At 30.6% G+C, this 14,657-nt stretch overlaps 1 protein-coding gene and 1 long non-coding RNA gene across 3 annotated transcripts in view; one reads left to right on the forward strand and one right to left on the reverse strand.

The window, feature by feature from the left end:
* LOC126875020 (uncharacterized) overlaps positions 1–14,657 on the forward strand; it is a 185,761-nt gene that overhangs the window by 126,377 nt on the left and 44,727 nt on the right. The gene's annotated exons all lie outside the window — the stretch shown is intronic.
* LOC126874982 (zinc finger and BTB domain-containing protein 12-like) overlaps positions 1–14,657 on the reverse strand; it is an 84,474-nt gene that overhangs the window by 16,434 nt on the left and 53,383 nt on the right. Inside the window, exons 8-9 of one of the 2 annotated variants that reach the window (XR_007693157.1) lie at positions 6,990–7,104; positions 444–6,468 (exon numbers count right to left, since the gene is read on the reverse strand). Coding sequence is in view for 1 of the 2 variants with exons in the window: in XM_050637569.1 (XP_050493526.1) it covers positions 6,990–7,104 (115 nt within the window). In the remaining variant the exon portion in view is untranslated. The remainder of the gene's footprint in view (positions 1–443; positions 6,469–6,989; positions 7,105–14,657) is intronic. The other variant, XM_050637569.1, reaches the window with a different exon arrangement.

The following is a 14,657-nucleotide window of genomic DNA, read 5'->3' on the forward strand; positions in this document are numbered from 1 at the left end:
AATTATATACACGGTGTTTTGTAATAAATTGGCGATATTTAAGAGGCGGATTCAGCACATAATTCGACACTACAACAGAAAAATACTGATATCAACATATCAGTCATTTACTATATAGCAATAATATCACTCGAAAGTCACGATTTTAGGGAACACGAGTTTGAATGTTCCGAATCGTTATCTTCTCCCATATATTCTTTGCAAAAATAGCAATTTGTCTTGGGGACGTTCGACAATTTTATACAATGTATTTTTGTGGAATTATTTTGGAGGTTGGTATACGTGAAACGTATGTGGGAAATGCGAAGACTAATGTACTCGAATATTAATTATTTCCTATTATACATATGTAGTATTAAATGTAAAGAATAGTACGATATATCATTGCATAACCTCTCACAATTTGTACTAATTTACAATTTATATTTATATGTTTCCCTTACTGTTTCTTAAATTGTTGAATCGTTCCGATGTTTTTTAATTAATCTCCTCAGGATAGGTCGGCTGTGTATCGTTTGTGAAAGTATTTGGGTGATTGGATAGCTTCTGTTTGTATTTTTCAGCATAATTTGCGATTAATCTGTTATAGTTTCGTGATGATGCAATAGCGACACAGCTGCCCTCGCGTGGTGAATTTTTAAAGTTCACTTATAGGTCTCTACCAGTAGAAAGTACATGCTTTACCTGTACCAATAATTCAAAAACTAAAAATTTTGAGTTCCTGTTTACGAGATATAGCGAGTTTAACATTCTGTCATTCCGTATCTAATTACCTTCGTAGGAGATGCTAAAAATAACTACCTTGCATTTCTTCAGTGCATCCATCCATCGGATTTCTAACCAATTAGCTGTTTTTGACGATTTGAAATCAATCGTATACTCAGCACCTACTAAGATTTTAAATAAATAAAAAATACTCTTGGTGAGTACTATAAGCCCTTAAATTCTTGGACATTTTTTTTACCAACCCATTGTATATATTGTACAGTATAACACACTGCGATATGTCAATACGAATCTTTTTTTATCTTTTATTTTTCTTTTTTGGGGGGTGCTGAATTTGTCCCTCAAATGTTGCCCATTTATCATGAAACACCGAGTATATGCAAGTACTTCATGTTGTCCGTAATACAAGCGTGATTAATGCGATTTGTTTCAAAGCATTCTTCGTTGCAATTAAAATCGTTGGATCCTAGACTAATTACTGATTCCTTAATGAAATTAGTTAACTGTATCACGAGCGATACGTAGGAATTAATTTTAAAAAGCTTACGATTAATCAGAAAGGAAGAACAGTCGTAACTACAACTTCCTCTGAATGACCGGATGCGATTATTGAACCCAATTAAAACGCGTACCTATCGTTTTAAAGTGTTCTTAAACGTATGTAATGAAATATTAATGTAACAGTCTGAAGAACGTATAAATGAGACAGCTGAATGTCTGCATGACAGAAGTCTCTTTTAACGAAGATCCACAAAATTCCTGAATGGAAATAGTATAATGGCGCATAAATTTCTTAATCGCTGCAATAGAATATGATATAATAGTCTTGGGCATTTCATGTATCTAACGTTTGTGCTATTAGTTGAATGTGTACAAAATTTTTAATTGCAAGGAATACTAATTTTTCATTGAGAAACACTTAGGAAACGTTAATTTTTCTTGTTTTACTTGATGCCTATTTACGATAATCAACTAATAATATAGAAACTATTAACCTGTTTTTTACAGAAACGTGTGTAAACACGTGTGTAAGCAAATAATTGCATTTATTGGTAAATACAATTGGAAATGTAGTGGAATGTAGTGATATGTAGTGGAAAATCAACTATTGATTTTTCAAGGGAAAATAAAGGTAATTTAAACGATCAGTTAACGTGAATAACAATAAAGTAAGAAAAGCTAATAGGATTTTTTTGTACTATTTAATATAAATAATGATATATTTATCTTTCATCTTCACTTTACTGAATTCATCTCCATGACGGGTCATTTAAGTTTATGCAATTTTTTTTATTAAATTTTTGTGTTTTTAAAGATCCAAAAAAACTTCTGAAGGTTCTTTCAAGCTTCTAAAACATCATCCAGTAGTTTTTACTGTTACCTCGTTTACCTCAGTCTTTTTAAACAAAGTAAGATTGAAACACAAATGTGGGAAGAATGAAAAATGGCTTAAAATTGTTGGTCGAAAACGATCCAGTAAGCAGATGGACTCCTTAGGTCCTGTACGTTGAAAATTTGTTTAATTTTTCGAAAAAAATGTTATTTCCCCGGAATTTTTGGAATATTTATAATCATAATGTGTCTAAAAAATTATAACAAAAGAAAATTCATATTTTTGTATCAGCAAATCTTATGCTTATTTTATAAAGTGAATTAAATAAATTAAATAAACATTTTTTATGAATTAAATGAATTAAATAAACATTTTATGAGTGAATTAGAAGAAGTTATTGTTATAAATTATATAAATTAAATTGTTTATCGTGACTGCTTCTGCTAAATTCAGTTATCACTTTCACTAATATACAATTAAATTCTAAAATAAAAAACAGAAAAGTACGAAATTGTCACGTACAATAATTCATTTTTCATGGTTTAAATATCAAGTGCATATAATGTGTTAATTTAAATTAATGTCGCTGTTGAGTTTTTCCATTCACTGAGAAATAAAATTGCGATTCTCATTTTTAATTCAACTTGCTTCCATTGAAAATTAACAATTTCATTTTTACAGGTAAATTTAATTATGCTACTATACAAATTGATATTATACAAACATACGGTACGTGCAAAAATTTCAGACCACCTATGAAAGGAATCTAAATTTTTTATTTTTTTTTTTAATCGAGGTAAGGATACTTTATGTTATTTTATTATTATTATTTTTTAGAGTACTGTCGAATAATTATTTAAGAATGTCGTTGCATTATTTTCAAAAAGTTGATTTCTATTTTTGATTTGCTTTCCTTCTTCTTCTTCATCATTTATGATCGCATATTATACGATATTTAAGTGAAGTTTCCTTTCATGTATTTTCAAAAAATATGCGAATCATAAAATACCATAAATAAGCATCATAATGGAAATATTATTGGAAAAGGGAAACATCTACGTATTTACATAGATCAACATGCAGAAACGTTTCCTAAGAATGTGTTCAGTTACCCGTTACATGATCAGTAACGTAGCAAGCACAAAATGTTGCACTTTTTCTTTTAACTAAATTGATGGACTTATTAAACCGGCAGTACTATAATTTATAGTTCTATTGGACCATACGATACACCAACCAATTTCCAATGAGCTGGAAAACTCATGAGCAGAGGAATCCAATAAAGGTGGTCAAGGTCATCCCATCCTAGCAGCGAACATCTCATTCAGAAAATATAGGTCAAATTGCGATAAAAAATGCATTCTTCTTGCAGAAAGTTTATTTCATTTAAGTGTATTTGTTACTATGTACATGTGGACCAGAAATGAAAATGCACAGAGAGAAAAATACCAACTCTGTCCGAGGAGATAGTAAACCGTATTAAAAAATACAAAGGAAGAATATAAAAGCACCCGAATAATAAAATTAACAGAAAACGAGTAGGTAGCATCCCATGGATTCAAGTACATTATAGAGAAGCAACAGTCGTGGAACAACATCCTATGGGGGATTAGGGTTAGGTTAGACATAGAGATAGAGGGGAGGGGGCAAGGGAGAATTGCAAACTTTCAACACAATCTTGCCGCATAACATAATTTAAAATAATTCATTTTAATATTAATATTCGCCTCTTAATAAAATTAATATAAATTTTAAAATAATTAATATATTAAAATACTCTATTTATTATGATAAATTAATTAAAAAATAAAAATTTAATTTTATTAAATTATATTAAATTATATAAATAAAATATTTGAACTATTTTAAATTTTATAATATAATAAAATTAATAATAATAATATAATAATAATAATATAATAAATTTTAATAATTAAATTTATTTTTAATAATAATAATAATTTACTAAAATTCAAGAAAGATCATGTGATACACAACTGAAAGGTAGATTCACTGTGACAAATAGTCATCGATCGCACATATTTCCCTATGTGTTAGATTATACTTCATGGTAGCAAATATCGTTGGTTTTTATATGGGTCTTACTATAATATTACTGTAGAGTTGGGTTGCGTTGTCAGATCATGTTAGGTTTGGCTCAGACTATTCTACTACCAGGTTTACACATTTTAACCCATATTTTCTAAATAGGATGTTTATATAAATAGAATAGAACGTTTACAGTTGCAGTAGCTGTGACCAATGTGGGATTCCTCTACTCATAAGCTTTCTCATGTTGTATTATACGGCCCAATAGACGTAGGCCTAAATACTCCAGTGCAGCCAAATCAACTATGCACGTAATTGTATACTTGAGCGGTGTACTTGTATAAATTTAGCGCGTAAGAATAAATTATGTCTGTAGGTACGTGTCCATCTGCGACACAGCTACAAGCATAGGAGACATGTTTACCACGTCGCTTAATTTACGTTTATATAAACTAGAGACAAAAGATAAGAATTAGGTTTGGATTCGGTTAGGTTGGCAACCAATATCGACGCATGCGCTATCAAGCACGTACATTATAAGCAAAATTCACTGTAGTGGTACTACACGATTAGGAAACTGAGAATTTGGATACGCCAACTAGTAGCAGAAAATTGAACTACCGAGAATAAATCGAGTATCTATCACCTATACGATCATTAATATTTAAAGGGACACGTTGTAAAGAACGTGTTTTAAATTCGTTTTAATGCTTGCGAATTGATCAGTATAACAACAGTCGTGTAATTATTTATGTAATTATAAAAATTTACGCAATGGAACTTTTTCTAGAAAGAAATAAAAATAATATATATTGTTGTGTGTACAGTTGTATGTCAAAATGACGCTGTCCGTTTTATCATTTTCTTTTATCTTTCAAAGAACTGAAAACCTACAGTGTAACTAAAAAATAAATAAAGTCAAGAGGAAATTATTGACCGCTTCAGTGCATGGGTTAAAAATATAACAATGGACAAAAGTGTATCATTATCTATAAGAGTATACTCATTATACTTTACAAAAAAATATTTTGTTCCAAGTATTATTGCAATCATAATTAGAATTGGACATAAAATTCATGAATTTTAAGAAGTCGTGTAAGAAATTTATTTAAATTTTTTCTTCTAAATAGTCGCATACGTCGTTTAAAGAATACTACAATTCCATCAGTTAGTCTTCCAACCTCTTCAATTAACACAGATCTTAGTATATTAACAAAGACTACTTGTAAAGAAAAACAAAACTACTTCATAGAATATTAAACAAGTTTTAAATTGTTAGAAGCTACGGAGTGTTTGGAATATAAATAAACCAGCTAATTGACTAGACTACTTTCAGCAGTTTGCAATCTTACCACCAGAGGGTTAAAATTTAAGTCACGCCTCTACTACTAAGTTCCTCAATATAAATTCTAACATTTTCATGTTACTTGTACAGTTCAAATACTTGTACAATATTAAAATATACACGCTCATGTATATTTGTGAAATAAATCTGTACGTGTATATCGCTCAAATATGCAGTTATGTACGTGTGTAGCCTGTTTAATACTATTCAGGTATAATTGTGTCGTGTGAGAACTATATGGCCGTCAGATATACTTGTGCAGTAAATTCGTACATGTACACCGCTCAAGTATGCAGTTACGTGTACAACCGGCTTAAGGTACACTTGCGCACACACGGCTTGTACAAGTATGGATGTTTAAACGTATTTATATTTCTCGTACAATGAAAATACTTGTGCAATATTATCATACACACGCTCGTGTATACTTGTGAAATTTTGTATATGTATACCGCTAGTATGCTAGTATATAAAGTATATAGTTACGTGTGTAACCGGCTTAACGCTGTTCAGGTATACTTGTGTCGTGTGTCTGCTATATGGCCATCAGGTATTATATAAGAAAACTTCTAATTAACGTTACGTGACACACAGAATAGAAACAAACAAGTATTGATCGGATATCGTTTTAGAAAAATGAAATACCACAATAACTTCAATTATACTACTTCTATTTACAACATGTTTATACTCAATATTATAACCAAAATGTCAAATAGGGTAAGTCTTCATCTTAAGAAAATTTTAGGTTAGGATTGTATATATGTACCGCGTTCAATGAGTACACTCAGAAAGTAATATAAATATAAATTGTGTATCTGAAGACATAACAAAAGTTTGTAAGTCTGCCAGATTATTAGAAAGGCTATTATTTCCGTTTTATCTTATCTGAATAAGGGAACATCTTTAAAATTCTGCGGAACATTAAAGTAGTAAATGCTGCGTATCTTTCAGTAATGGAAAACATTTGTTTATGCCCAGAATCTTTAATTTAAAAGTCAAAGCGCCTCGCAGGCTGAAAGAAACAATTTTATGCAAATATGAGGAGGCTTACGCCGACAAAAAGTGCCAGAATTTACATTTTCATTTATTGGGTATTAAACCTCGCAAACGATTTAAATACCACTTTTAAATGCAAACGCACAGCGTTCCTTTTGTCACAGCAGTTTTTTAAACCATTACTGGTTTAATCTACCATAATTTCTGGTTTAATCTATTATAACGATTAATGATTCAGAATCGTAGGGAACTAATATTATTAACGATATTCGCAAATGTATGATTAACAGAAAATACTTTTCACCAGTAAATAAAACTGCATGATTTTCTATACCTATTTTAACATCATGGATTTTTATAATTGTCGTGCGAAAAGCAAATTTTCATTTAATTTCAAACGTCGATGACACTCGAATGAAAATTTAGCAAATTCTCGTTGATGAAGTGCAATAACTGAAAGTCTCGGTTTACGATCGAAGGAAAGATAAAGAAGAAAAAAAATACGAGAGGATGAATCGGAAATTAAATTGGACTCACCAAATGTATCTAATAGATTTCATCTTGAGTGCCGTCGAGTTCTCCTTGCACTTGTAAGCCAACACTTGCTTCACGCTGCTCACGTCGACTGTGGGAAACCTCGATGTCACGTAGGCTTTAAAATTTCAATGAAAAATGTATTTTCACCAGATGTGGAAAATTAGATACTGCGATTCTACTGATCACCACTGCATTCAACCAATATTTCATTCATTCCTCCATTCGTTTTACTTTATGCCCTTCGTGGACAGAATTATCACTCCAAAAGAAGGACGTCTACGCTCACTTAGAACCTGGGACCATAACAGCTATAATCGAAATGAAGCAAATTCCATATATAAGAATCGGTAGATTATTTCAACCGATTTTGGTTACGAACAACCGTTATAAACAATCACAATGTTTTTGGTTACCGATAATCATTAACAAGGGGAGAATTCTTTTTTTTTTTTTTTTTGCTTACCGATAACCATTATCGATAAGAGATTTCTTTTTGGCTACTTGGCATACCGAGCGAGCAATTAACTGAAGTGAATATACCTGTTCTACCCGTTTAACGAGTTAAGAAAGTTGCATGTAAAAAACAAATAGTGAATCTGTTTTTAGTGCCTTTAGGCTAGATACCGATTATCATTAATGTTAACAACTGACGATGACGAAGGAAACATTCCGTTACTGGTGATGGTTACCGGTAACCAAAAAGAGATGTTACGTCATCGATAGAGGTTATCGGTAATCAAAAAAAATTCCGTCACGAATAATAGTCAATGGTGACAAAAAAAAAAAAAAAAAAAGAAGAATTATGTTACGGATAATGGTTATCGACAACCAAAAACAATTTCCTTATATATAACGATTACGTGCAACCAAAACGAAATTGTCATAATAACAGTTATCGGTAACCAAAAACATTCTGTCGTCGATAATAGTTATCAGTAAACAAAAAGAATTCCATCATAAATATTAACTACTGGTTACTGAAAAAAGGATGTTATGGATGATGGTTATCGACAACTAAAAACAATTTTCTTATGTATAATGATTATGAGTAACCAAAAAAAATTGTCGCAATAACGGTTATCGGTAACCAAAAAAATTCTGTCGTCGATAGTGGTTATCGATAACCAATAATACTTTGGTTATTCATAACGATTATTCATAACCAAAATCAGTTAAAATTATTTACTAGCTCTTATACTGCAACTTTTAGTCGTTTTGGTTATAACTGTTGGGGTTCCTGGTTCCTTGTTACTGTATACTTTAATTTCTGCGTTGAGTTATTTAAAACACTGCTCTGATTTATCTATTAAAGAGCAGAAAATGGTGAACAAAGATGCGATGTTGACTTATAAAATTTGCTCGATGGATATGCTTAGATGACAACAAATGATAATTTTCTTTTTTTACACGTCGTAGAAATTTGTTAAATCTCGTAAATTCTTCGTAAATCTTCAATTTGTCTAGTTTTTATTCTCACGAATAATTAAACCAGCTAATTACCGTTCTTTTCGATATAAAGAAACTATACTGTTTCGAACGAGAAACCAATCTCCTCTTGTGGCTAACCTTACACCTAACCTTACAGTTAATTACTAGCTCTCGAGTACTCGAACAGCTGTAATTTAGGATATATACAACAACTAAGCAAGAGCAATTTCCTTAAATAATTATGAAAAGATATTACTGTTATCCGAATAATTCCTCATTAGATCAGTTATAGCTTTCCATTAATTCGAATACTGGAGTTTCCACTGTACATAGATGTCGCTTATGGATATGATATACAGGGTGTCCCGGTATTGGTGGTACAATCAGCGAAAAAGTGATCTTACGTGAAAGAGAAAATCGAAGATGCGGAATAAAATTGTTTTGTTTCATACGACGCTTCGTTTTCGAGAAAATCGATCCCGAAAGTTTGTCAAGTGTAGTCAAACTCGATTAATTTCGAGCGGGACAGAAACGAATAATTGACAGCAAGTTGTCCGAGTGAAAGTAGGTCAAAAAAGTAAGAAAAAACTTTTCCATAGAAAGTTTCGTTTCCGAAAAAATAAAATTTGAAAATTGATCAAATACGTGCATACCGGACAAACCCTATTTCCTTGAAAACGATGTCTTAAATGAACAAATATTTTCGCAGGTAGAATAATCTCCTGCTGATGGTTTACTCGTATTTAATCGGTAACTATCGAAATTTACATATAGCAATCAAATTTTCAAAGTCAATTTTCTCCAGAACAAAGCGTCAAATGTAAAAAAATATCTTTTCATGTAGATCCCTCTGCTCCTCGATTGTACTATCAGTAGTGGGACACCCGGTATATATTTCCCGAATCGATTTTTACTACATCTCATAACTACAAAACGAAAAACTTAAAAATCTGATATAAAGCAGTTAATATGATATAATATGATAATAACATGTATTTATTGTTATATTACATATATTATATAATTTTTTTATTACGTAACATTATTATTTAAATTGTGCTATACCTTGACATATTATATTATTATTACATCGTATCGTTATTTATATTATATCATATCCATACATATTATATGATATCAATATTATTAATAATATATTAATATTTAGAATATAAATTTTATAAATATTGAATGTATATTATATATACAATATATTATTATTAATATAATATTATATTAATATATCAATATTATTGTATTTATTATATTATTAATATATTATTATATTATAATATTTATACATTATATTATTATTATTATATCGAATAGTTATTTATATTATATTTATATTATATCATATCCATACATATTATATAATATCAATATTATTAATAATATATTAATATTTAGAATATAAATTTTATAAATATTGAATGTATATTATATATACAATATATTATTATAAATATGGTATTATATTAATATATCAATATTATTGTATTTATTATATTATTAATATATTATTATATTATTATATTTATACATTATATTATTATTATTATATCGAATAGTTATTTATATTATATGATATATATAATGCATATAGTATAATATTTATAATATTATAATACATAATATAATTATATTATAAATATAATAACATATATGATATTATGTATAGATATTATATAATATAAATAACGATGCGATATAATAATAATAATATGATATAATATCAAATTATAGCACAATTTAAATAATAATTTTTAATAGTGATAATATGTTTAATAACATGAAATAATGTTTCTCCAAAAAAGGACAGATCATACTCACTGTAAAAAGAACAAATGACAATTGAATTATTGAGACAAAAATATACACAGGGTGTGCTGTATAACGTGATTAATGGACTAAAGGGTTATTTTACGAGCAAAAGCAACTTGGAAACGTAGAATAAAATTCTTTGTCCCAAGCTTCGTGCTTGAGAAAATCGAGTTTGAAAATTTATCGAACGTGCTTGAACATACATAGCTAAATCTGGACTGGACAGAAACAAATAATCGACAGAAAGTTATTCTGCACGTGAGAATAAGTGAGAAATACAGGGCGAAACATTTTCCCAAGACGATTTGTTCTCGAGAAAAATGAGTGCGATAATTTATCATACGCGCGTAGTAGGCCAATCCTTAACTAAACACGACTATCTAAACCCTATTTTCTTGAAAACGAGCTTAAAATCGTACCGTAAGTGGAAAAATTTTATTTCACATTTTTAATTTACCTACGCGTATAGAATAAACTCTTGTCGATTATTTACTTACGCCTAATTAAGTTAGCCAAGTTTAAGTATACTTGACAAATTTTCAAATTCAGTTTTTCTCGAAAATGACGCCTCGGACAAGAAAATATATTGCACAGATATTTCATCCGGAGACAGAAATTTCATCATTGTCTCTAGATAAACTAGAAATTCGATTCGCATTGTCAACGCATACGTCAACGATATTATTTATAGACAAATTGTATTTTGTTCAGGAATATAAAGAACGTTCGTACAAGAATCTTCCGCTGTACATTTTATAATTCCAATTAAATCCGATAATTAAATCTCGTGTACCTAGTCTTTGTGAGCATAACGAATTAAAAAACATATTATTGCCTTATCGGATGTGTCTGTGATTTCAGCTATTAAAACAGAAAAGCATTTACCTCGCAATATTTCTGTTGTTTCTAAAATGACGGATTTATTTATGGCATTTTTAATGACAGCTGAAATTTTGCTTCTTTTAGGGGCGCACGGTATTTAAACGCGGCAGTGCTATTTGCGTTATTTTAACAAAATTTCTTCTTAACGATTCATAAATTTCTTCTCCTTTCTTTTCTTCTTTTCTATTTTTGCATAATCACGCTACGCATTTTGTTTCCTTCTATGTTTTCCCAATTCTCTTTTATCTCCCATTTTGTTAATAATAATACAAAAATTTAATATTTTATTATTATTTTTCACATTATACTTTGCTATTAAAACATTAGTAAAACAATTTTGTCATAAGCTATGCATTTCGCCTTCTATGGATCTTTCTGTTTTTCAAGCCAGGATTTAGATTCTGCATCCTCCAGCTAAGCTTAGAGGAATGCTTACCTCCTAATTGTCTTCCTTGGAGCAAGAGAGAACAAACTGTTATCGCTGTCTATTTATAATGTAACAGTAGTTATTTGTAAAATATTAAAACGCAAAAAGAACATGACCATTAGGGAAAGAAACTACATTCATTTTATAATCCCTCTATAATTTAAGGAACTCTTAAATTAAAGATACATCCTACTTGGATCATTCCCTATATCTGAGTTTTTAATAGCAGTGCGAGGTCTAGCAATGCTATTGTCAATGCCTGCGTATAAAGTATCCACTATTAATAAAATGTTTTCAATGTCGTAACGATACACACAACAGATACTGCAAGGAATAAGTATTAAAGGAAGAAACTAATGAACATAATGGTCAGCATATCCTCGTTAATAAAAACATTTCAATTTTTCAAGATATAATCATTTTGACATTATATCGATGCAAGAGTAGTAAATATTTGTCTTGTCTAATTTCTTACTCGTCTTGAAACTTCAATAAAACAATACACAAGTAGTTGGACAATGAATCAGCTGACGAGCTTTTCTCTCCATTTCACTTAAGCCTAGTTCATACTGACAGACAATTGTTCGCAGACATGTAACACACCCATGAACTCAAAAACACGTTCATACATGCGTCTACGTTCCACGTGCTTAAAAATTACCGATTAGTACCATAAACCACCGCATGGTGTGCATGAATCGCATTAGTGTGTCTACATATAGTGTATTTCACCTAACTTCACCATCTTACATATCTTGCTTATTTTTTACAGTAGGTAGAAACGTGGTGATAGACAAAAAAATTTTCTCATGGCCATTTTTTTATTTTGAGATTTCAAGGTCGTCGAAGTATTGCTAAACGGGACTACATATTTCCATCACAGCAGTCTTATATCTCATAAAAAGACAAATTCAACGATTTGAAATATGTTGAGCTTCGAGTAACCATCAATGGAAAAATCATGAAATGTTTGCTATTAATTTCAATACCAATATTTTCAATGCCAATGATTTCGGAGACGGTAAATGAAAGAATCTCAATTTCATTGGAACAGTGTGCCGTGTAATTGTTCCTGGTGCTTATAAACGAACGTTCGTATTCTTCTTTTATCGTTTGAAGTATGTTTACATGCATCATATCAACGCGATTATTGCTTTACAATCAGCAGCTTATCTATCATGTAGAGTACAGTACAGAAGTACTTGAAAATGTAGAGAAATCATTCATTCGCCGTCTCCAAAAGTGTGTTAGGATTTATGGTGCACATTTTCAGCTCCTTCTGAAATAAATATTCCACGCTGAAACATACAAATCTTACCTTAACCTTCTCTCCATACAAACATGATTTTCTCGTTGAAGGCCGCATAAATGTTAACATATTGCACATTGTTGAATTTGTTTTTTTATGAGCTATAAGACTGTCGTAATGAAAATATGTAATCCCGTTTAAAGATACTTTGATGACTTTGAAATCGCGAAAAAAGTGGCCGCGAGAAAATTTTCTGCCTACCACCTCATTTGTCTCTTCGAATCGATTATTCTATTCCTCTGATACTTTTTCCTAGCATAAAAAATAAGCCAGATATTTAAGATGGTCAAGTTAGGTGAAATACCTTGTGTAGGTCTATTTGACGTCGCGCCTTCCTTACACCTAGCAACTCTGTAACAGTGTTGCCAGATGGTTCCCTTAATTTAACGATAACATGACGTCACTTACCCCCATTGCCACACTATGTCGCTTGCATCACGTGACATGAATTTCGTCTTATGTTTCCCGCATCCCGCCACGGAAACTATCCTACTATCTGCATTTGTCTACAGTATGCGTCACGACGTCACTAGTTCATCAACTATACTACTTTCCCCACCATCAGAGGAATTTTTCTCTTACATCCCTCAATCTGGTAACGTTGCTCTGCAGTTGTGTACACTTTCCGTCATTGTCCGCATGATATCGTCAGATAATGCATTACAATGTACACACTACATATATTTTACCATGGATTTTCCGCGAAAAACGTATGCGGATTGACTGCGATTGCATGTCTGTGGACGATTGGCCAGTCAGCTAATTCATTGGGTTGCGGCAACTAATTAGATAAAATTGTTGCATAAAATTGCTCATAACTTGGGAGATAAACTTCAAACGACATTTTTGTATTTAAATATTTTTATCGTTTTAATATCTAGGATCGACCCTGCACATATCTCCTACATATTTTGGAACATCCAGTATAGTTAATTTTTGTTTCATAAATATAGCTAGCGTATTCATGTACAGAACATTTTATTATAGAAAGACTGAACTTAGGATACGGTTTCTTTTTCTTTTTTTCAAATAATCCATAGCAGATTCCTGCAATTTGTCGTGTAGGACATTCAGAAAATTGCTTTAGCTGCTAAGGGTAACGTGTGGGTGCTAATTCTACTGAATTAAAGTTATTATAAGAATGTACAGGACGCAATAAAATGAAATTGTAACAATAACCTAGTGTCCATGTTTTTAATAATTTTAGTCATTTATTCTATTTTGAAGTACCTCCAATCAGATTATGTCGTGTTATACGTATATAAGAATTGCAAGAAAGATTTTACCGTTATTTGAGACGCAATATAAATTCCACTTTACAATACAGTGCAAGATGCTATTGCAAAATAACAATTTACAATTTTCTCAATGTTATTATTCTCATTATTATATATTATATATTATAATATAATATTCTCATTATTATTACAGTTTACAATTCTATCTGTGCGAAAACTTTTTTACTTCGGTGATAGGGGACAATTTTTTTATCGACTGAACTTTTTTTCATTGGCAACACTTTACAACGATAGTTGGAAACCAGATGGTGCCAACTCAAGTGAATATATGTATGGAGTACGTCCAATTTTATTCTTTCACTATTTTTTTCTCAATCATAGAACTGACATGCACCGCATTGTTCCGATGAGAAACGCGTAGCATTTCTGTTCACAAAAGATTTGCAATTTGTCAAAGTGCTTGTGTAATCGTCGTACGTTACAAAGTATCAGATGGCGTTATGGAAAGGCAAAAGAACGACTGACGAAATATGGTAGTTGCACACTATAGGAAATGCGAA

This window comes from Bombus huntii, chromosome 17 (assembly GCF_024542735.1).
Source record: "Bombus huntii isolate Logan2020A chromosome 17, iyBomHunt1.1, whole genome shotgun sequence".
In the NCBI taxonomy this organism is placed as follows: domain Eukaryota; kingdom Metazoa; phylum Arthropoda; class Insecta; order Hymenoptera; family Apidae; genus Bombus; species Bombus huntii.